The sequence below is a fragment of the Scleropages formosus genome, chromosome 21 (assembly GCF_900964775.1).
Source record: "Scleropages formosus chromosome 21, fSclFor1.1, whole genome shotgun sequence".
NCBI classification, from domain to species: Eukaryota; Metazoa; Chordata; class Actinopteri; order Osteoglossiformes; family Osteoglossidae; genus Scleropages; species Scleropages formosus.
In genome coordinates, this window is record NC_041826.1 from 18,427,077 (window position 1) to 18,451,123 (window position 24,047).

The window sequence follows — 24,047 nt, forward strand, 5'->3', positions numbered from 1 at the left end:
ATGCATCACTGTACTGTGTCGAGCAGGAATCCTTTCATTTTGCTCTACAAAGAATCTTTTCGTTTATCTGAAGGTATAGGTACATTATGCATAAAGAAATGTTTCATTCTCATTTTAAAAAGCCCTTTTGCCAAAAAAAAGGTATCAATATATGTACTGAAAGTGTATTATAAAGAGATTTGATATTTTTTTAGCATAAAGGCATATCTGTTTTTTACACGACAGATCCTAAAATGCCTTCATGTTTACTGTAAAAAAAAAAAATGCGCCCATTTTTTTTAACACGTGAACCAAAAGTCTGAATTCCATACATAGCTCCTCCCGCGTTTCCATATCACTTCTCACAAACACTCCTTCTATCAGGGACCTTCATGTTCAACCGTCCTACATCTCGGCCGCACGCATTAAATCCACGTGGAACCGAGGTTCATCCTAGGCAGTACCATCCAGCCACACAACAACCTGTGGTTCTGTCTCTCACTTGCGTCTCACACATAGGATATGTGGCGCTAATATTACCACGCTTACTCTGTGAGGTGAAAAGGGGTTAGTCCACTGATGAAAACCACACTCCTCCTTTACCTCGACTTCCTTTTTCCCACACCGTCACGTGAAATGATGGGGTGAAATGAGGTGTGTGTATGTCTGTGTGCGTGTGTGTCTCACAGTTGTCCGGTCAGGGTAACTCATGCAAATAAGACAACAGGGAGGACAGGAAGCTTTTCAATCCTCCCCCCTTTCGAACCGGTGCATTTGGGACAGCGTTGAGATGGCAGCAGTCGTGTTCTCGTTCTTCTCTGTCCTGCCCCACCCCATCCCTTCCTCATTCTGCTCTCCCCTTCCCTCCCCTCCCGTTCCTACCCCGCCATCCCCCTGGCCTTCCCTATTCTTACGTCTCCGGTAGATGGTTCCTGCGGTTGCGGCTCTTGCTGCGTTCCAGCAGCGGTTTGAGCTTGGCCAAGTCGCCCCGCAGCGGCCGAGGCTTCTCGCGTTGCCGCTGGTCTTTGCAGTACTGCTGCATGGCCAGTACATCGCTGGGCCCTACCGCTGAAGCCAGGGCCTTGGGGTGCAGCGCGCTCGCCCAACCCCAAGCAGAGCGACGCTTGTCCGTCAGGGCGCCAACCTGCGAGTCGCTCAGCACCTTCATCCGGATCTTGGCCACCGTTCTCTTGAAGCCGTTCTCTGTTGCGAGGCAGTAGTAGAGGCCCTGGTCCGACAATTGGACTGAGCGGATGAGCAGACCCTGGTCTGTGGAGACCACACGGTCACTCACCTTCACCTGCATGGACACAGCAACCACTTTCCGTGACGTAAACATCATTACATGCTCACCTCCAGTGACACTGGGGCACAGCTGAAGGCAGTGTAAATTCCTGTAAACCCACTGGTTGTAAAACGGTGTACATGGGCAAGTAACGGAAGTATCTGGCAAGCAAAAACTTTCATTCACTTTCTCCAAAGCAACTTCTGATGATTTTCCCAATTATACAAGCGGGTATTTTTCACTAGAGCAATTTAGGGTTAGCACCTACTGCAGGAGGATTTGAGGCAACAACCTACACGCCCGAAGCTCTAACCGTTATGCTACCCACAGCCCCATACGTGAATCCATGTTTGGAAAAAACTTAAGGGACATATTTTGTGAGATTAAGCAAACATGCGAGGATCAAACAGCTTCGAAAAGTTTATCTACAACTGTCCCTGCCTCAGAGAACCTCGGAAAGAGGGTGTCTGTGTAGCTCTGTACTCCAACACAGAGCAGAAGTTGAACATCTCTAGAGATTCGTGACTCATGCTTTGAGCTTAGTATGTGACGCATTGCTTTGATTACTCTCCGCATTTCTTCTCCTTGGAGTTGACTCAGAATCTTTCTTTATTCCATATGCATATATTTGTAATTGAATAATACTCTTATCACCACCTGGAGAAAAAAAAAAAAATCTGGCGATAAAACACTTTAAATTTAATCGGTGAAGCATTTCCTGTCAGGATCAAGTTTGAGATTTAATTTCTCTGCTATGAGCATCTTAAAGCGATAAGCCTCAGAGTATCTTTAAATAAATATTTGAGAAATGATTGTATCTTCATTCCATAAGAATTAAATACCAAGCAATAACGATACCATATGGCGATTAGTGCTGGGCGCAAGCCCAGAATGCACTACACTTCAAGTTTTACCTCACCTCCTTCCTCCTGTCATTGTCCCTCTGGATGAGCCAGCGGATGGAAGCTTGCGGGGACGTGGGTGGGCACTCGAGGAAGGTTGCGTTGTTCTTGACCCCATACTGCACTACCTCGGCTGCATTCCTATATGCTGGAAATCACACAGCAGTCTCTTACTCTACCGCCCCGTTACGCACGACCAATAAAAGTCTCCAACATCCTTAAGATAATGCTTTGTAATGTAACAGTAACACATTGACCCCATCCTCCTGATATGTTTTTAGGGAGAATCCATTTCCAGAAACAACCTTGAGGGACCATCCGGTGCCTTTTAGGAACCTTTGCACAACTCATTCAATTCTGTGTCCTAGAAGAAGCTGGGGTGTAAACACACCGGTACTTTGTCAAGAAGAATATCTGAAACTGGACATGAAAACTTTGTTGCTTTCCTCTGCTGATGAAAACTTTATATCTTCAATGGATATACTGCAATGTGAACAATTTTTCACAATGGCCTTGTTGATTTAGTGTGACTAAGAACATTAGCAGGACTGTTGATCTCCAAGCTCAGTAACAACCTCCCGCCCGCCAGCAACTGAGGTTTCTGCTGTCAGTAGTGATTCATCTTCCTCCCCAGCACAGCATGCCAGATCCAGGCTGCTGCAGAGATGGATGCTCCGAAGACCCTCGATCATGATGTCATTGGGGTTCCGTGGGGAATAAACATCAGTGCCTTGGCGATGGCGCTGTGCCCCAGCTGACACCAGGGAGTGGGGATGGGAAGAAGGAAGGGGAGTGCTGTTTTGTGGTTCTGCTGATGTCACAGCAGACATAGCTACTTGGGGTGGCAGTGTTGTCGTTCACAACACTTGAACCTTGAATCGTCTGAAGGAAGAAACGATCGGACATTATCCGTTGACATATACGCAATTGTATCAATGCCCACCTTTCAGGTTAAACCCTCTGCACTGTGTCAGTGGGTTACCGTGCATGATGTCCTGCCTTCTGCTTCTCCTGCATGAAAGCAAACACAAAGACACACAGAGACGCACATGGACGCTGGAGTTAATTTCAAACAGCATTCCATGAGCAAGACCTGTGCTACCAGCAAGGTCACCTCTTCTATTTTTCTTGCTCCATGCTGTGTCAAAACTCCCGACTTTTGTGTTTTATTTGATATTGCATATATTAATGTGTAAGGAGGTATTCCGTTTCCCCAAGTTCAGTAGATGTTATTTCAAGGTTCCTTCCCAAATGCAAAGCAGATTAAGTCAATAATAACACAAAGGAACACTTAGTCCTGAACACATTCAACCCATTTTGCACTGTATGGTGTGGCCAAGAGGCCAAAAACTACAAAGACGTCTTTTGAGAAGCACTGAGATCGCACTTCTGCACAAATTAAACCAAAATGAACTGGAACCCTTGGATGTCTAAAATGAGCATAACATAACAAAACAGTAAGTGAGTGGAAATGAACATCACTCATATTCAAAACAAGAAACTTAAAATTTCCTTAATTTTGAGCCGTTTAATCCCATAAATAAGCCCATTGCTCAGATCAAATGATGCTTATGGTTTAGTCTTCCTTCGACGGAGTATTTCAGTTTGTACCTGGTTTGTTAACTGGAAACAACTGATGTTACAAAGGTACATGTTTATTTAGCTGCTGTCTTCATTAACACTACCCATTTATGCAATAAGTCCAGTTATTGGGGGTATGCTACCTGTTGCTCAAAGAACTGATGGATGGACACATAAGGAACAAATAGGGCCATATAGGTAAAACCGCCTAATGGGCAGCAGTGGAGAAATGAGGGCAGGGGCAGGTACCGTTTGCCTGTGGGGTAGAACCGGGAGCAGCTCAGTCCATCCCAGGCACAGTATGGGTCTCTGGCAAGGCAGCAGTCGGCACAGGCCGAACCATAGGCATGACAACGGTGCAGGGAGACCTGGGAGACACCGTATTCGGAGCTCACGTACAGCTGTTGCTGAAACACAGAGAGTTCACATGTCACTCCTGTGCAGCCTTTCGGGAGAATGAGCAACAAAGGAATTCATGTTTTCAGTTTGAAATTTTCTCTGCACGCATGCCTGCACTACACCAGTTCTTTCCATCAATACCAAAGTTCATCTTGGACATCTGTCTATTATGTCACCCTCTGTCGCACAAAAAAAAAGGTGTTAGGGTGTGTCAACGTAGCTCATATTTGTAGATTAAATGTACTGCACTTACTTTTTTGGAAGAAATTCTCAAGTTAGTCACTGGGGATGGAGTCTGGAACAAAGAATTACTCAATCAATGTTTTGCTCATCTGTAAGAGCATGAAAAATATGAATAGTTTAGTGAAATTATGATTACTCTGTCACTCATCATTTCCATGCATTTATATTTACATTTATTCATTTAGCTTTTTTCCAAAGCAACATCCATCTCATAGAAAATACAATGTGTACATTACATAAGGAGAAAGAGACATAGCTGGAGATGTGTGACTCTTAAGTACAGTTACTTTGTTTCCTTCACCAGAGGCACCAACGTTCGTCACGCAAGTAGCTGCATAAAACTTTCCCAGAATATCGCCGATTCCTAATCGCCTTCCTAGTAGTGTTTTGTTTTTTTTGAGATACATATAAAGATTTACGTGACATTGCAGGAGTAGCTGTGTAGAGGATTGATCCGAGCACGATCGTGAACATTTATACCTTACATGAACTTAAGAGATCATGGGCGAAGTGAGTCTGGAAGAACTGAGTTTTAAGACCTTTTTTAAATAGAATGTCACTGTGTGTTTAAATGTTCAGATGTTACTCTGATTTATATAAATTTAAATCACAACATTTCCTCGTAAATCAGTGAAACGACAAACTTGTGATTTGACGTTTTATGAAGATAGCAGAAGTCACCAAAATATTTTCCATTTAGAAATCAGCACTCAGATTAAAAGAGTTTTTTTTAAATGTTTTGAAAACAAAAAGATTAATGAGTTGAAGCTGACACTGGTATAATGAGTCTGTTATTCTTTCTGGTTTATGATCATCATAAGTGCCTTGTGCCATACTTAGTACACCATAGAAGGGAATATTAACAGTCTGGCATGCACACTATGGACCTCAAAATATTTAGCATGTGTTGCAAATGTTAAGAATATGGTATACTTCGAACATTATGTTGAATAGCCATTCTCCTCGGAACAGTCCGTAGACCAGTTCCCTTTGTGCCGAAGCCAATAACTTTATTTGAGAGGCTTTGATCTGTTATCCAAGTGAGGCAGGATATAAGAGTCCACCCCAGAAGCCCTTAGCATGGCACTTTTGATCTAAAACAAGTATGGTGTGTGTGTGTGGTATTGTGGGGGTTGAATGAGGTGAGACACCCACCTTAAACACTTCCAGCTCCTCCAGGATCAGATCATCATTCACAGAGCGGTTGCTTGGTAGGGCAATCACCTTCTGTACCGTTCCCTTGTCTGAAGAATAAATGAACCATTCAGCCAGTTAACCAGACAACTAACCAACCAGTTATTCAGCAAAGCAAGAAAAAAAAAAAAAATTAAAACCAGCCAAACAGCAAACTGGCCAATCAAAAAAGTGCATATCTGAAATCCATTTGACCATAATACATTCTGACATGTCTTTCCAAGAGGGAAAGGAGAACTTATACAAACCTTCTGATTCACAGCACTTTCCAGCATTACAGAATCCTAATAGTATGAACAGATATGACACAAATGCATGGAGTCCAGGATGTAAATGTCTTGTGTGCTGGGCTGCGTTAGATAGTAAGCCAGGATTTTCTGAAATCCAAAAGCTTAATAACCAGATATGTATCTAATGTGTGAGCTAAATTCCAATTGACCTATATGATGGTGTGCATTAGCACTAAGTATAACAAAAACAGAAAGACGGCAGAAGGAAAAAGGGAAAAGTTCGCGCTCTGATGATCGTCTTTACACAAACGGTGTTATTGTCTCGGAAACATCCTGACGGATCTTGTCTGTAGCAGCTTCCACAGACAACAGCTGTGGAAAGAGTCTGTAAATACGTTGAGCGGCAGAGAGCATGGCTGCTGCGCAGAGGTCCCGCAGAAAAAAGAAATGAAACAAGCGTTCGGAAATCCCCAATAAGAAAAATCCTCACGCTACCCAAACAAATCTTCAGCCACGATGCCAGAGCCTCACATTGCTGGCGCCCATTCAGGAATCTGGAAGAAGCAGGAGGCTGATAAATGCTAACAGCTGTGGGGCCGGTGTGCCTGCAAGCCAGGGCCCTGGACTCCATGTGCCCTCTGAGCCCCAGGCTGACCCTGATCCACCAACCCTGGATTCCCTGTGCGCCCCGTGCCCTCCGAGCATCAGGCTGACCCTGCTCCACAGGTTTCAAACTCTCCCTAAAGTGCCAGTGCTGGAATCCATCGAGCTCCAATAATGGTCGTGGCACCTTCTGGTGAAACATCTGTATCACTATGGGACAAATATTTTGAGCTGCAAACAATTTTGGGAAGTGTCCCTTTAATAACTTTCCTGTAAAACACTGGCTGATTTAGAAGTAAAACAGATTTCCAATTGACACTTATTCAGAGATACCCCAGTATCAGCTACTTATTTTGTCAGGGAATCATACGCAACATGTACAGGGATTCCTGTGTAGCTGCTGTTTTTTTTGAAGGGTCAACAAAAAAAACCTATTTCTGTATAAATAAACAAAGGAGGATGTTACTAAAATAACGAAAAGAGTTCAGAATTTAAAGAATGTAGTAAAGACTGCGGTAGAGATTATTGTGGTAAACTTCTTGTTTTCCACCTAGTGCTGATCCAGATAAGATTCTGAAAGAGAACTTTAGAACAAAGGAGCTGGTTGATTTCCTACCTGTGCCCAGGAACAGCACTTGGTACTGGCCATCAGCAGCGGTCACCTGGTCCACAGCAACAGCGGTGTACTTATAGTCGACGTTGGTACGCACCACCAGTGGCTTCCTGCCCATGGGGTAGATGGGGTTGAACATGAGGGGGTGGTTCCGGATGAAGTTCACCACATCGTCTGGTAGTTCTTTCGTTGTCTGGACGTTAGGGGTAAAGGCTCCACCAGGACACTGTTTTTTGGAGGGGAGGATTGGTCGGAAAAGAAAAAACAGGGTGCTCCTATAAACTGTTTGAGGTTAAGGTTAGTCCATGTCTATGATGTCGTCCCAGTCAGAATCTCTTCACCGTGGAACTCACCGTGCCAGGCCGGGGGTAGGGAATCCTACCCTGATATGCCACCCACTGGTAGTTGGGGCCATCCCTGTGAGCAAAGGGGCCGTTGAAGACGGTCAAGATGTCCGCCATGTTGTAGACGCAAACGGCCGAGCCCCTGAACACAGAGCTGAAGGGATGCAAGGGACACATGTGAACCACAAAAACAGTGAAACTCCATTCTTAGAATGTTAAAAAAAATGAATATGGTATTTTTGGAATCACTAAATTACAGATCCCATAGGATTTTCCATTGAGTGCCTCCAAGGGACAGCACGTTTCCTAAAAGGGTCTTGTGGCTTGGCAAGACGAGAAACCAAGACACTGTGACAGTAAAACTTTGTTCGTCAGGAGGGTATAGAATTCTGAAATGGGCAGGGAAGGGTTCATGTCGTACGCATAATAATAATAACACGGAACACCGCAAAGCCGTCCCCTGTTTACTTTGGCCTAAAGACGGCATACCTCACAGAAAATCTCTCCGGATGGCTTTATATGGCAACGAGAGTGAAAAGATTTTCTAGAGGACCTGGGCAAGAGACCACAGAGAACAGAAGCTCAGCTGGAATGACTCTGTTGAACTGTGATTTTAGGGCGCATTCCTGCCATAACAACCTGCTGTTATCGTAATTACCCTTGTAATGGCAAGAGTGCACTGTGAGGTTCACCACCACTAGTGATACTGCGTGGCTTAAAGTGCATCCAAGAAGTTGCTAACTAGCAAGATGCATCTACCGATTGTCCTTGAGGGATACTGTTTCCCTATTTGATTATCACTTCGCAGTCCAGCATAATTATGTTACCTTGCATACCCTCCTTTTCATACTCAAAACACGCACTTTAAAGTGAACCCCAGGTAATAACCGGACAAGAAGCTACAGAGAAGCAACGAATCATTGTGAATGAGATGTTAACTCTTGTAAACAGCTTCTCTTTAGGGTTCCACCAAAGCATATTGATTTCAGGAGAACATTTTCTAATAGATGTACAATATTGCTGTTGGCTTACCTTGTGGATGTGAATATGGCGAACACCAAAAGGGTTTTGGGGTGGTCCGTTTCCAGCAAAAATATACTTTCTGGAAGGAAAGGCAAAAGTATGGTTTCGGTCTACGACTGTCATTGAGCATTAAACTTTATATGGATTAAAATGCAGAATTGACATTCTATCATATATGAAGAAATAGAGGTTCAGAAACTGGAAGCTGAGAGAAATCTGGAATCTGACAGACAATCTTGCTTGTCAAAAGTATTTTGACTGTTTCATACCACACCTGTTCATGCAAGTCCAGAAACTTTTCCACAGGTGCAACGGAACTGGGCTGACTAGCACCTTCAACCTCGGGGCGCAAGCCTAACCGAAACTTTAACCACACTTATCTCTTATAGCTAAGTCAAGGTTGAGCATTTCCTCACCGAGATCATCAAAATGCGTCTCCGTTCCGTCCTCCTCCACGACTGAGCACACCATCCGTGCCTTCAGAAAGGTGGTCCATTTGTTCACTAGGCTGCGCTGGCCTCCAATGTCATTCTGGGACCACAATGACAAAGGTAAGGAGGGCGGTATGTGTGTACATGTTCACAAGCAACGGAAGCAACACGTTTTCCGCTCAAACATGGCTTGAAGCGGACACCCGAGGAGGATCGTCTCTTATTTTTGACCTCTTCTTAAATTTACTTCCACATATTTTTTCTTTGATTATGTTGTCTGTGGGTTCAAAAGCCCTTATCCAATGCGCAGACATTTATTGACATATCCACACGCGCTCACCGGACACACTCTGGCCACCATTGTGTGGATGTGCTTAGTGTTTCCGCTGTTATCTGTCAGTCTTTCGCGGAAGAAGAAGTACAGCTTGGCATCGTTGGGATCTGACCCATCAGGGAGCAGCTGGGCATCGATGAAAATAGGTTCTGTGAGAAAAAGAGCGCCAACATCCAGTAGGTCCGACCAAGGTCTATACCTTTCTTACCGAATTCATCTGAGTCCATGTCCAACTCCAGTGCATCACAAGGTACAGACAACATCAAAGTGCTCATACAAATCATTGGGGCATTCGGAGAATACTTTGCTGTATTCCAGTAGCCTCCTCTAGGCTTCCGTTTAGACATTATTGGCAAACACTACGTCTACATACACTACATACCAGTGCCCCCCTGGGAATTGTAATGAAACTTCATCAGAACCTTAGTATCTCTCACCACTCAGCCATTTGGAGTTGTGCTGGTCTGTCCTCACAGCGTTCCTGCGGGTCAGACTTCTGAAGATGGCAGCATCTGTCCCCATGAAGTCGATATACATTCCAGAGAACAGCTCCTGGTCTGGACACAGGATTGGGGGTGTTGTGAGAGAATAGCACCATGACGCAGCTGAGCAAAGTCTCGGCCGTCCCGCTGCTGAGCAATGTCTTCTAAACACCTGCCCAAACAAAAAACCTTCCTCCACAACTCTGTTTCCATTGTCTTGTCCAGCTTCAAGTCCTCACCCACTGAGAGACTGGTCCACGATGACCAAGTCAAATATTTCTTATGGTCCATGAAAAAAGAAACACCTCAGTCAACTGGTCTTTTTGGAACGTTTTGGCTCAAAGCCAATTACTGAACCCCATCCATGGAAAGTTTTCAGCTCTGTTGCAGGGGATCAAGGCTGCGTTGGTCTAAACAGTAACTGCCACAGTAGTACTTGATTTATTGCTGCTCTGCTTCTTCGTGCTGTGTTTTGCCAGTGATCCTGTGCTGTGGCTTCTCCTAGCCATTTTCACTGGGTTTGAATTACGACTTCCACTTCTCATCATTCCATCTCGCATCACTCTAACATTTCTTTCCGCGATCTGCTACTACTGGTCTGGCCACGGAGTCCTGCTTCAAGGCCTTGATGAGAAAATTCTGCTTCCAGTTTCCCTTGCGCAAAAGGCACCTATGATAGGTTCTAAGAAATCTGAGAAAACCTGAATTGTATTAAATCCCACCACTGCCATGTGTCATACAGTATAGAACAGCGTGATCCTAAAAGCAATTTTTTAAAATCCACATGGAGAAAACAAAACAATGACTTGGAAACTAAACTCAGGGAAACTTACTGATTGATTGGATATGCCAGGGAAACCGTAACCAAGCCTTTAAGAACAGCTGTAAAACAACATTTAACACGAGGAAATATTTGCCAAAATCATTCCCCACAGAAATAATAATTATTCATCCTTAATACTGCCAAACATTCCAGCTGCACATTGGTTCAGCGGTGATGCTCAGCACCGTGACTTGTGTGTTCTGGCGTAGATTTGAATCCAGCCCAGGGCGTACAGAGTAGCACGTTCTCTCGGTGTTTGCAATCCGTAGACATTTGCAGGAGAAGGCAGTGGTAAACCACTTCTGTACCCTCCCTTACTCTGAAAGCCGCATCAGTGGGTGCCATGAGTCAAATTCGACTTAAGGGCACTTACCTTGCCTTACCCTAATATTGCATCACTGATTGCAGAGGCAACCTGAGGTATGTGCACCTGACAAAGCTTGCCGCAGAGGCACGGCCTGAACAAAACGACTGGCTGCCATGCCTGTCGGTGGCTGGGGGTTGGAACTCCATTGACAGCTACGCTAACCATGCAACGGTGGCATGTGGTGGAGGCTGAGAGTCTGCAAACTGAGCCGCGTGCGCAGTGCGGTGTGCCAGCCGTGTCAACAGCAATCGGACACCGGTGGACCAGCTGGAGATCAAAAAGCCACTGCTGAACAACTGCGACAGCCGGATGTGCAAAAAATACTGAGGGTGGGAGGGATGGCAGAATGAAACTAAATTGAATCAGCAGATCTGATCCCGCAGGCCAGAAATTAAGCTGTGTTCGGACAACTTACTGAGCATGACAGAGACGGTGTTGACTAGGGGGTTGAAGGAGCACCTCCCCTTTCCTGACTCCGCCCGTGAGTCAACGTAGAACACTCGGTCCTGTGGAGGAAGAAAGGCTCAGTGTTGCAATAAATGGGTTTCACATCCAAGATCTGTAAGGTCGAGGTCCACCAACCCAGTAGTCGTAGCGAATGACACAGAATTCCGGATGTATGTCAGGAAGACGGCCAGCTCTGATGGCCCCTTTACAGCTCTCTAGTGAAACATTAAATGTAAACTTTACTTGGGGAGGGCAGGAATGGAAGTTTGCAGTTCCACCTCACTGCACCAGGTCTTTCCCCAGCCCCAGTCCCTCCAGTAAGAGAGATCAAGCTCTGGATTTACAGGTTATGTGACTGTGAGCAACTGCCCCCCCATTCTTCTACTGGGAGGGACAACTCACTCTTGGAAAATCCACTGGGTAACTCCACTAATGTGTAAAGTACTCACGGCAGTCCTATTCAGCTCGGCACGATGGCAGACCGTGCTGTTCGTGGCAGCTCCATCATGAATGTTAACGTGCCTGGCTATCCATACGCTCCCTTCGCTCACAGCTAAACAGTCATCACGCCTGGGTGATTCAGAAGAGTCATAAAGAAAATGAAAACTGAAAGTAAAGAAACGTGGTATTCTCATTTTCAGGCCGACACAGGCAGCGTGGAACGGAAAAAGAGAATAATCTGGCTCTCGAATGAACCCGTGATGAGAGAAACAAACCCCTCTGGAATCGGACTGAATTAGGACAATGCGTTTATTAGGGCCTGGCTGAATTTGGTAGCCACGAGTGAGGCTGACACATCCCTCCTGGACAGGCAGACTGCTTTCAACTCCAGAACCACAGGCCACAGGGCAGAGACGGGGCAGGACTGCACTCCACAGAGCGTAACTCAAGGCTCCTTCCTCCCTCTGACAAAAACGAACTCACAATGGGATGCTTGTATTGGCTGCTTTTTCATTTTTATTCCTCCACCTTACTGGCGCACTTCAGTCTTCTTGAATTCCATCACGTCTATCATAAGCTCAGTCCTCACTTTGTGAAACAGTGGAAATTCTACCATGCAGCTGTCTCACAGTTGGGGGATGACACATCATGCTCAAATACTGTATAAAAATCATCCTAAACTGGGGATGAAGACTTCTGGCTTCCGCTTGCGTGATGCGTTCGTACGGAGTATTAACTGCGCATTGAGATATCGTGTACAAGATAGATGCAGCAAAGTAGGAAAAAAGACACTGGAATAGATATATACAACATTGAGATTAATGTAAAAGTGTGAAAATACAGTAAATAAGAGGTAGAACTTACAGCTCAGTACCACTGGTACAATAAGAGATCAGTACCACATCGAATAATGACATGGATTGCAACTTGTTACTGGACAGTTGGTAGAGTAGTGGTTAGAGCTACCTCCTTTAGACCCAAAGCTTGCAGGTTTGATTCCTCATCTCTGGCTGTATTACCCTTGAACAAGGTACTTACCCTGAATTACTCTAGTAAAGTTACCTGGCTCTACAAATGGGTAAATAATTGTAGATTCCAAATTGCTTTGGAGAAAAGTGTCAGCTAAATGTATTATGGAGTTTAATGGCTGTTGGCAGGAATGATCTAGACCAGGCTGAAGGTGCTCCTCTGTTTAGCCAGGGTGGCACAGTGTGAGAGTCAGTTTTCCACGATGGAAAATACTTTGTTCATGAGAACGACTCTTTTCCCCTGCATGCTGCCCTGGCTAGAATTAGATTTAGGCTGGAGGCGCAACAGTAAATGGTGAACACGTTATATGTAAGACACATATGAGATATACATTAGGTATATATTAGGGTGAGGAGCTCAGTCACCCGGGAGGAGCTCGGAGTAGAGCCGCTGCTCCTCCCCATCGAAAGGAGCCAGTTGAGGTGGCTCGGGCATCTGTTCCGGATGCCTCCTGGACGCCTCCCTGGGGAGGTGTTCCGGGCTTGTCCCACTGGGAGGAGGCCTCGGGGCAGACCCATGACACGTTGGAGAGACTACGTCTCCCAGCTGGCCTGGGAACGCCTTGGGGTTCCCCCAGAGGAGCTGGAGGAGGTTTGCGGGGAGAGGGAAGTCTGGGGGGCTCTGCTTAGACTACTGCCCCCATGACCCGGTCCCGGATAAGTGGAGGAAGATGGATGGATGGATGGATGGATGGATGGATGGATGGATGGATGGATGAGATATACAGTAAAATCAGTGTATAAAAAATGTGCTTCCTACAGTAGCAGGCTACTGACAACGTATTGACACTGACCTCTGGCCTTCGACCCCTGTTGATGTAGGCGCACACGGGGCTGAATGCTCCACTGCCGCAGATGAACAGGTGAGTTCGGTTGAAGGGCTGCACCACCCGGAGGAAGTTCCCACAGCCGTGCTGCCGAGAGTGCGACGGAGCAAGTGTATCAGCCAATCGAACTGCTAAAATAACAACCCCATTACTTATTTAACTGGAGTGCAAAGGCACTGCTTCGCAGCAGACGAAAACATGGAAAAGCCGGACTCCCTGCGTAGCAGATCTGAGCTAAATTACTCCATATTTCCATTTGTTCCAACTCGGCAGAGAGGAAATTAAAATGGAAATAAGATAATGGAAATGACTGCAGTTTCGAATATCAAAGGAGAAAGCAACAGCCAGCACAGGTGAGTGATGAGTGTCTGGAAAGTTGTGATCCAGTTACGGGGGTGACTTCCTGGACAACTGCTGCGCTGATGATGCGGGAGGGATAGCTGAGTGAGGTGGAAGGCAGGGGGTCGTGGAGGCGACCGCGGGCCTGGGTGGGAGACAGCGAGGGAGTCCTTAGGAACTTGGCCCATGCTGTCGGAATAGCAGCTGCAGGCACTCGGTGACTGCGTAACACACGGCCCGAAAGGAATCCCTCCCGAAAAAACGGCCGCGCCTCCAACTGGATACACCTCTCTCCTTCCTCTGCCGTTCCATCAGCTGTGGTCACCCCCTCCCGCACGTGTTTATCATACCCATATTCGTTATCGCGACCCACCACGCGCTGCCCAGTCACGGCACACGTCTAATGATTCTTATCAAAATAGATACTGCACAATAAAAAACCGAGAAGGTAGAAGTTCACAACATGGTCATGGGTGGAGAGACAGATGATTCTAAGAAAAAGCAAACAAAAGGCATCTCTGCTCTTATGACTAACAACCCACATCACATGCAGACCCAGGCTGGAGGATAGGAAAGTAACTGAATATACATGCACGGAAAGCCGCGATCACAAACCAACAAAGGTTTCCCTACACCCCCCACCTCCCCATCTGCCGACAGGAATGTGCAGTACAAACCACATTACCACAACATTAGGGTAAGATGCGAAGAGCAACAGCAGACCATAATAGTGATTGAGGATTAAACAGGAGTTTGAGGAGGACAGAGGGCGCCAAGAGGCTGGCTCCAAACGCAGCTTCGTCGCACAAATATTTGTAGGAGCCCCTCCGCAGTTTTTGGACAGCGACTCAAAGCGACATAAATCATCCAGTGACTGGAAACAGCCCCCTCCCTGTTTACTGCACACGGTCCGGACTCTTAGCCGCAGCTGCTGTTCCAATGTAAAATCCCCCCAAATTACGAAAACAAGAAACCCTCCGAAGGTAGCATCCAAAGTGTTGATTCTCTGTGATGAAATCGTATCTGGAAGCACGAAAAAGTTTACTGAAACCAGTCAAAGTCCCACATCTCTCATCCGCACCAAATTAAACAAAATCAAGTATAATTACACATAGTACAGTACTTGTAGTAACATACTAAGCATCCTAATTATATTGCATATCTATAAAGCGGTTACTGTGAACATGTGTCATTTTGTTTGACACTCTCAGCTGCGGCAGCTTTCTGCATCCTATTTTACGTCTTCTTAAATTTGCGTTTCAGATGTACCCTGAGCATGTCGGATTCTTCTTGTACTGGGGGCACCACAAGTCATTCGCCTGGCATGCAGGGGGTAAAAGAGCACATGTAAAACAAGGGGGTAAACTTTGTGCTGACTGGGTCTGCTAATTCATGAATGACAATAGGCTTCCTCTTACCGTGGGATCTTTGCCAGCCATTTGACACTCTTCGATCTTGCTGTGGGATGCTGGCCAAAATACCTGGAGGGAAAATCCGAAGAAGAGGGCATTCTGGGGTCAAGACATCCTAAAAACATGAAGCTGAAGGACTGGTATGTTGTGAGATTGCCGCATAAAGATGAGCCGCAGCCCTGCCAAGGCTTATTGGACAACAGGTGTAGAAAGAACTCGAGTCGTGTGGTAACCCTGGTTGGGGTGGGGGGGTTAAATCACAACAAGACAACAAATTGTCAACAAGAGTGTTAGAGTAATGATTCATCTCTGTAATTAGACAACCCCTCAGCCGCGAGCCCTAAAGCGGTATGAAAATGAGCCATCAAAAGTTGCTCGGGTCTGATAATTATTCTGCAAATGGACAGACATCCACCCACCGAGTATTTTAATTGGAGTGATTGCCTGAGCGTTCCTCGCACGGCTGTCGATCTGCACGCTATGCCTTACCGATGCCGTGTGAAACACCTCCAATAACAAATAAACATCTGAACCCCTTCAAAAGTCACTCAAAGTCAGCTGCAATCATGCAGCTCTGTTTAAGCAGGATAATGGCTCAAACCATTTTAAGGCCTCTAATAAAAGCAGTGCAATTACTACCATTAAACTGAACATTATCTCACCAGAACTGACCTTCAGAGCCATACGTCGACATTAGGTTTGATTCATAATGGAGGAAAGAGATACAGAGAATCCAGGAGCGACACCCTAGAATTGCTGAGCTCAAAATAATGCTGTTAGAGGGTGTCATATAAAATACAGCTAGCACTCATCCTGATTAGATAGGGATGTTGTTAAACTTTGGTTCCAACACAGGGTTGTCCTACAAAAAACTAATGAAACTCATTGTTGATGAAAGAGATGTGGCTGTAGATGCTCAGCTGTATCCTGACCTTCAAGCACATGGACATGTGTTTTCAACCACTGGTCTGCTGCTCAATGATGTCCTTACCTTGAGGGTCCCATGGGTGATATTGTTGATGTTCATGGAAAGAACATGGTCCTTGCAGCCCACATACATGCGGTCCTGGTCCTCATCCATCAACAGGATCCTGTAGTCCATGGGCTTTTCAGATAGGCTGTAGTGTTCAAATGACTCGGATGCTTTTAGGTCTGGGACAAAGACAATCACACACAAGGCTGCTTCTTATTTCTCTGTGCACATTGTTTCTGCAATGAATGGACCAGACTGATGCCTGTTAAACTGAGATCTATTGTCCCAAACTAGTTTTTACAAGCTGCAATTTATCATTGCCGACATTTGTACAAAGGTGCTATTTAATTTGATTCAGTCAGTGATTTTTCCCAAAATACTGAATCACGTTGCATCTGTAGTGTGTGTACTACTGCGTGTATGTGTGTGTTTCTGTGTTTGTGTGTGGAAGGGAGGCCACATACATTTCTTTGGCAGAGAAATGTCAAAATTCTTAAGGCAAATAAGGCTGTGGATACCAAATGGGAGTATGGAAACACTCCAGTCAAAAACCCAGCATAAAGACCATAATTGTATACTGCACTTTCTAAGAATGTATCTGTTTGCGATATTAGTATTTCCCACCAGAAACTGCATCTTCCAAAACCACATATAGGGAAATAGATTGAATTGCGCTTGGAGGAAAATAAACATAAGTGAATGGTAAAAACCAGAAAATGAAAAATGCCAGAGTAAGGAGATGAAAATATCTTTAAGAAAGCTCATTTGTTGAGTGCATAAGTGTAGAATAAAGTATTTATTTAAAGAAGGGAAAAAAGTTTACTGCAAACCATTTATAAGTCCATAAAAAACCAAATTTACCCAATTTAGCCTGAACTGAAACTATTGCCGCCAGGCAACTGGACCAAAAAAATGCTTCAGTGATAGACATTCATGTATATTAACATTTAATAAATGTGTGCTTATTGTTTATTGGAAACAGAGGCAGAATGCAAGCTAGTCCTTGTTTTCCTCCGTTAAACTACGCCCAAGCTGCTCACTTCTCCATGCTCCTCAGGGCAACAATTCCATAGTTGTTCTTTTATTCATTATATCCTTTTTGCTTTCCTTCCTTTCTCTTGTTTACTGGCAACAGACACACACTGTATTTCACTGTACACTTTTTCTAATCTCCATAGCCATTTTACCCAAACATCCATTTATGGTCCGAGTCTGGCCGTTTCCTTCAGGCTCATCTGAGCCGTGCTCTCAAGTAGAGAAGAACGTTATTTGTAACTTTTGCAAATGCTGTACTGTCTTAAGCTGTGTGGCTTAGCGCCTCTGCATTTTGTACAAGCTCTCTTAGTAACCCAGTCATGGGTCTCAAAGGTCCTCCAGATCACAGCAAGATGAATAATAATATGAGTTTTACGAGCAGAACTTCAGTCAACGTAATCAAGTCATCTTGGCCTGTAAGGCAACTCAGATGTATCATGCACATGAAACCCCGATGGCTGTTGTGAACTTCTGACGCTTCCTGCCAGCTTCGTGTGGCAGTGCTATGGAGAAGTGTACCACTAAGCCTGGCGGTGGCCTAAAACAATGGATGCTGATTAAGCCAACCTCAGCAAACAGACGCTGTTTCTGTGTCTCCTCTGGACCAGCATAGAGTTTCAAAGACTTGACTGTCTGTTCTTTGACCCTGAAGGACCATGATTCCCACTTCTGTGATGTGTCTCTGAGGCCGTACAACTGTGGTTCTTCCAAAGAGAACTGGGGGTGATGGCTGTGATTTCCTTTTTTACCCTCTCAGAAATGTTCACTTAGTATGGTGACACTAAAGCGCAGTTTGCAGCTTTGTTAAGTGGGGAATTTTGGCACTGTCAGGGGCGTGGCTGGTAGGGGACACCGCATGCTCAGCCACATTTTTATATCCAGCATACACCCAGCCTCCCAACCCCCCCACTGACAAATCATTAGTCACCTGAACTTCAGAGTTTACATCAGTAGGTCCATATGGGCTCCACAGGGAAAAAAAGAAAACATGAGAGATAAAGGCATTTCATATGTTATAGGTGGAGAAAAAACTGCAAATTCTACTATACCATGTCCAAACAATCTCCAGTATGGGTGACAGTGATTTCATTTCACTTAATGTCCAAATAATAAATTGATATGTAATACAGAGCTGTCGTCACCCTTGGTTAAATGTCCAGTGAGAGCTGGAAAGGCTATTTAATCTCAAGATTCCCTTTGGGAAAAGCACAGTACAACCCCCAAATTAATATATGTCATGCAAGAGTCTCTGCACACGGGAGGAGGACGTTATATCGTCATCATCCTACCCAGCGGCCGAGGATCAGTTACAGGAAAGGAGTGTGCTCAAGGTCTAGCTTACCTTTCATCTGCGCAACAGATTAAATCCCCTATGAACTGTCTAGAGAGGGACGTGAGTAAGTTTGCTTTGCTTTACCATTTCTTTAATACTGTTGACAGGAAAAGTCTAAGGCCATCGCGCTGAGAAGCATCTTCTAATAGCAGAGAAGTGAAATGTAACCAGATGTTAGGCCACTATAAAGCTGTGTGAACAATTCCTTACACCAGTACATGAGACATTGCCTTAAGAGTCAAATCCATGCTTTAAATTTGACCAGTGAATCTGTCATTGTAAGCCTATACAGAAATGTAAGCCCTTCTTTTCTCTTATAATTAATAAATCCGTGAGGTTGTAATGTCCCATAACCACATGTGCTGTATTAGTCAAGGGTTTGGATCACATTCCTCCTCAGTGAAATCACATGAAGTGGAAATTCTCATTTAAATGACACATCTTTCAAACCCTTAAAGTGTTTCTCACTATTGTGGGTGGCGCTGTTTTCATTGCTTATTCTTTTAATCAGATGAAGCTTGAAAAATGTGAACAATACAACCGAACGTCACTTATGCCAAAGGCCCAGGTGATGATACGGATTTAAAGGATAACATTACATTCTGCGCTACAATGAACTATTTGGCAGGAAAAAAATATTCCCAGATAGTGGGAAATGCTGCACTGCTCAACAAACTAACAATGTCAGGTTATGAACAAACTAGATGAAGTATGTGAAGTTGAAAATTGTACAGTATGTCAATCCATTAATAATGATCTAGTGAAAATGTAAGGTTTTCATGCATTAATAAAAGGAGATGAGAAATGGTACTGCGTAGAGAAGGAGCAGTGGAGGGCACAGGATGACCCAAGGGCCTTTCATTATTCAAAGGACCAGGTGGCCATTGCATTTGTCTGAATGCTGCCCTGTGGCAGGTCTTTGGTGCAGGCATTGATCATGAGCCATAATCCACTGGGTTGGGCCAAACTGGTGGTTATACCGGTTCTGAGCGGTCAATCATGCTGTCACTTTTGGGGTCCACTTGTGCGGTCACCCAGGATATGGCTGGGAACAGGCTTTTTTAGGGGTCACTACTAGCCACGAAGAGCTTTTATTTCATCTGAAGTGCGTTTTCATTTGAGGGTCGGTCAAGCGGCAAGGCAACATGCCAGCCACTGAATTCGTTCATTATTGAGGACCAACGGGGGCTGGGGGTCTCATGCGTGGCCGTGCAAGCCCAAAAAAAGAACAGCAGATGTTTCCCAGAGTGAATCGAAGCGAGCACTCAGCGCAGGTTTTTACCTGCGGGCAAGCTCATCTTTAATAATTGAAAGGCACAGGTAACTCAAAGAGCACAAAGCTGTGATCGGGAAATGTACAGATGAAAAAAATACCGTGCTATAGATGAACACCTATTTATATTTCATTCTGGTGACATAATTAAAATCACTGGAATGAAGTTGTTGGTGCAGATTCACATTGTCATGTTATTTTTTTAGTGATCAGGCTCATGTTCAGGAGCATTCTGCTAAGTCGCAGAGGGAAGGGAATCGCTGCCCTCAAACTTTATTAAATGACAGATGGAAATTCCTCAATAGACAGACAGACACGCACACACACACACACTGGCTGAAGCCACCCATCCTGAGTGGGGTCGCGGTGAGCCGGAGCCTAACCTGGAAACACAGGGCAAAAGGCTGAAGGGGGAGGGGACACACCCAGGACGGGACGCCAGTCCATCGCAAGGCACCCCAAGCGGGACTCGAACCCCAGACCCACCGGAGAGAAGGACCCGGCCAAACCCACTGCCCCACCGCACCCCCTCCTCAATAGACAAGACATGGACACTTAATTAAGAACACACATCAGAAGGGGATAATGGTGACATCTTGGATAGCAGACACTCAAGAAGCAAAAGGGACGTATTAGGTGTTGCTGTTATTCCGCTCACACGTGGTCGGAGAGAGGAGCTCAACTGTTTAGGAAGGGCTGCACTTCAACACTCGACAACAACCCCGCTCTCCAGAGATTTTGCTAAATTTGAACGGCGAAGCTGGCCGTTCTTCACCGTAAACAGCACAGACATGTTTTAGTTCGGCACACCTTACAAGGAGTTTTTTTTTCACATTACGAGATCGTTAAACATGAGTTACAACTGCTGGACGCCCTGGGCAGTAATGAGTCTTGCACATGCTGGCTGCTGTGAGCTGGGTTAAGGGCCACAAAGCCCAGCCTGGTGCCATTGCTCTGGCACGATGACCACCCCCCCAGCCACCCCCAGCCTGCCTTGGTGTCAGCTGTTGAGCGATGACACCCCTCGAGTGGTGTCAGGAAACAGCATGTCTGCATAGTGAGGAGGGAGGTGAGATGGGAAACTTGGTTGAAGGATCTAAAAAGGGTGAAAAGGGACCAGACAGACTAGAGGAAGGGCACAAGAGATGAGCCAGGATTATACGTTCGCAGAGGATTCAAGAAAAACCAACGGGAGCAATCGACAATGGTGATAAGGTAGCGGTTAAAGATGTAGTCCTCAAACAACGAGGAAATCTCTGAGGGCTTTCCATATATTCCAGCTGCTCTGCTGGACTCCCAGCGCAATGTGGGCTTCCAAGCCTGTGATTAACTGCTACCCCCTGAGTAGGGCCACCTCCTGGAATCTCTGCGAATACATTAACCACATGCAAATGAAGATGGAACTTCTTTTACGTGTTTAGAACCTGTTTCATTGTTGTCAGGGGCAACCTGGAGGTGGACCTCATTCTTGCCTCAATGAATATTTAAACAACAAGTCTACTGTGAGAATTCTGAGAGGGATTAGAGATAAAAAACCTGACTTCTGCTGCGCGGAGGCGCTAGATAATGGTGAGTTGTAGGCCAGTTTTGGTTGATTAAGTTTTGCATCGCTGAATCCAAATACTGCCCTCAGTTATTACATTCACGCTACTGCACAAGCCAGTGCGCTCATCTAGGCAACCAGAACCATCCATCTCGAAAGCTAACAAAGGAACCTGCCCCCCTGCCTTTTAACCCAGACGGACATTCTCCGCTCGCTCACGGAGTAACGACGCAACTTCAGATTGACGGCTCATCGTTTGTTTCTCTCGGATGAACCATTCCGATGTCCTATCCGATGGAACGGCCTTGTCCCGGCGATGTGTGTTGGGGCAGTGGGGCCACCCGGGGTGCCAATTGGCCGCAGACTTGTCCGGGTGCACGTGTGCCCCTGGCAAACCCTACATTGTTGTTCAGGCTATAGAGTCGATGAAGAACCCCTGTACCCTGGTTTAACCACACATTTCCATTATCCTAATGTCTGTGTCTGGGTCAAGATCCTCTTCCCTCGTGCCTGATTTTTTAGGTATTAAAGCTAATGGAGGAAAGCATACCAGGAAAAACACAGGGGCGCTAACCTAGGTCCTTCGTTAGCGTGCTCTTTTCACGTGTGAACAGCGGCAAGGAGGCCGGGTTACAGGGGCGACTCCTGTGGTGCTGTCTAAGTTTTCCCAAGGAGATGCAATCTGAGAACCTCCAGGATGATTGCTGTGTCACCGGTTAGCACCTGGCCTCCTCTTCACCTGTCACAGCCTTCACCGGCTCCCTCCCATCCTGCAGCGAACTCTGACCTCTGCATGAGGGCCTCCTGCAACCTTTGACCCAAGCGGCAGTAATCCACACACATACTTACTCTCAGAGTTGCAGCCAGCATAATTAGACACTGGGCACTTGTAAGGGTGGTGCAATTAATACGTTTCTCAGCTAATAATAAACCTGGTGACACAAGTTAAGAGATTATAACTGTATCCTATATATATATGTCAGGAGGCACAGTGGTGCACCGGGTTTGGCTGGGTCCTGCTCTCTGGCAGTTCTGGGGTTCGAGTCCCGCTTGGGGTGCCTTGCGATGGACTGGCATCCCGTCCTGGGTGTGTCCCCTCCCCCTCCGGCCTTATGCCCTGTGTTGCTGGGTTAGGCTCTGGTTTGCCGCGACCCTGCTCGGAACAAGCAGCTTCAGCCTGTGTGTGTGTGTATATACCTACTACTAGGTAATGTATAGTCTTCATTATGGTTTGATACATACTATACCAACACTATATTTAGGTTCAGTCTAGTGTCCTGTATTTTCAGAATTACAGTCACAACTGAGAACAATTTTCAAAATACTAAGAGATGGCAAGTGAGTCTCTCACAGTGCTCTGCATTAGCAGTGGGGTTAGTCTAAATTTTCCAGAACACTGAATTTTCCTCTTGTTTCTTCAAAAATGATGTTTATCAAAATCTGATGTCACCATCCTACGTACAGCGGAATGCTCAAACTTCTTAGGACACTGAGTTAATCTGTCACACACACACACACACACAGTCTGAAACCGCTTGTCCCATACAGGGTCGCAGGGAGCCAGAGCCTAACCCAGCAACACGGGGTGCAAGGCTGGAGGGGGAGGGGGACACACCCAGGGCGGGAAGCCAGTCCATCGCAAGGCACCCCAAACGGGACTCGAACCCCAGACCCGCAGGAGAGCATGACCCGGTCAAGCCTACCGCACCACCCCCCCAAGTTAATCTGTGCATCTAAAAAAAAAAAAAAATCCTTTATATTTCTTTAGGTGTCCAGCAATGTCTGTTTGATCAGCTTTGTTCCATGCTCAGATCTCTAGACTTTGAGAAGGAAAAGCACTTACTCATGAAGGCGGCATAAGATTAGCTGAAAAGCCATCCAGCAGCAGGGTAATTGTGGTCTGGTGCTTAAGACACAATGGAAATTTTTTCTGCACCACATTTGACCACCGCCATTGAAATGCATGTCGGGAAAGCTTGACAATCCTTGAACTACAATTAGATGAAATGAATAATGAACCGATTAACTGATCACTGGTGATAACATAATAAAGACTAGACTGGCGGTAAGTGATCCAGTGGCCACATGGACTGCAGAATCAGCAACTAGATGTTTATAACGTGGAGGAAGTAGAAGATTCACAGAGAGCGCTCACAAGCAGGCCCTGGCATTCAGTTTGCGAAGAAACAAACTCGAGCATCTTAGTGAGCAGAGACACGGATAGAAAAAATTTGCACGATTTGTCCGTGAGAGAATTGCTGGGTTTCAATCGTTACAAGCCTTTCGGCAAAACAAACCCCTAATGAAAAATACCAAAATATGTCTGGACTTGATGGTAAAATTCAGACACATTTACTAATAAATAAAAGAAAATGAAAAGGCTAAACCACACTTGGTTAATTAAATACATGCTCCTTTTAGTATGCATTCACTTTGAAGTAGAGGTCTGACCCCAGCCCAGTTAGCTACCACCTGACCTTTGACCTTTGACCAAGGTATGCCTAGCACTCCATCTACCTTTTCACCCATATAACTGTTGAGTAGACTTGAAAGAATAACATGA

General features: G+C 45.5%; 1 protein-coding gene across 1 annotated transcript in view; it reads right to left on the reverse strand.

Moving 5' to 3' along the window:
- sema3c (sema domain, immunoglobulin domain (Ig), short basic domain, secreted, (semaphorin) 3C) overlaps nt 1-24,047 on the reverse strand; it is a 32,600-nt gene continuing 8,553 nt past the window's right edge. Inside the window, exons 3-18 of the mRNA XM_018730009.2 lie at nt 16,319-16,479; nt 15,334-15,396; nt 13,544-13,663; nt 11,249-11,339; nt 9,599-9,718; nt 9,168-9,310; nt 8,813-8,927; nt 8,406-8,475; nt 7,383-7,527; nt 7,033-7,255; nt 5,545-5,633; nt 4,400-4,441; nt 3,997-4,154; nt 3,110-3,177; nt 2,184-2,314; nt 1-1,279 (exon numbers count right to left, since the gene is read on the reverse strand). Of these exons, the coding sequence (XP_018585525.1) occupies nt 890-1,279; nt 2,184-2,314; nt 3,110-3,177; nt 3,997-4,154; nt 4,400-4,441; nt 5,545-5,633; nt 7,033-7,255; nt 7,383-7,527; nt 8,406-8,475; nt 8,813-8,927; nt 9,168-9,310; nt 9,599-9,718; nt 11,249-11,339; nt 13,544-13,663; nt 15,334-15,396; nt 16,319-16,479 (2,129 nt within the window). The 3' untranslated portion in view covers nt 1-889. The remainder of the gene's footprint in view (nt 1,280-2,183; nt 2,315-3,109; nt 3,178-3,996; nt 4,155-4,399; nt 4,442-5,544; nt 5,634-7,032; nt 7,256-7,382; nt 7,528-8,405; nt 8,476-8,812; nt 8,928-9,167; nt 9,311-9,598; nt 9,719-11,248; nt 11,340-13,543; nt 13,664-15,333; nt 15,397-16,318; nt 16,480-24,047) is intronic.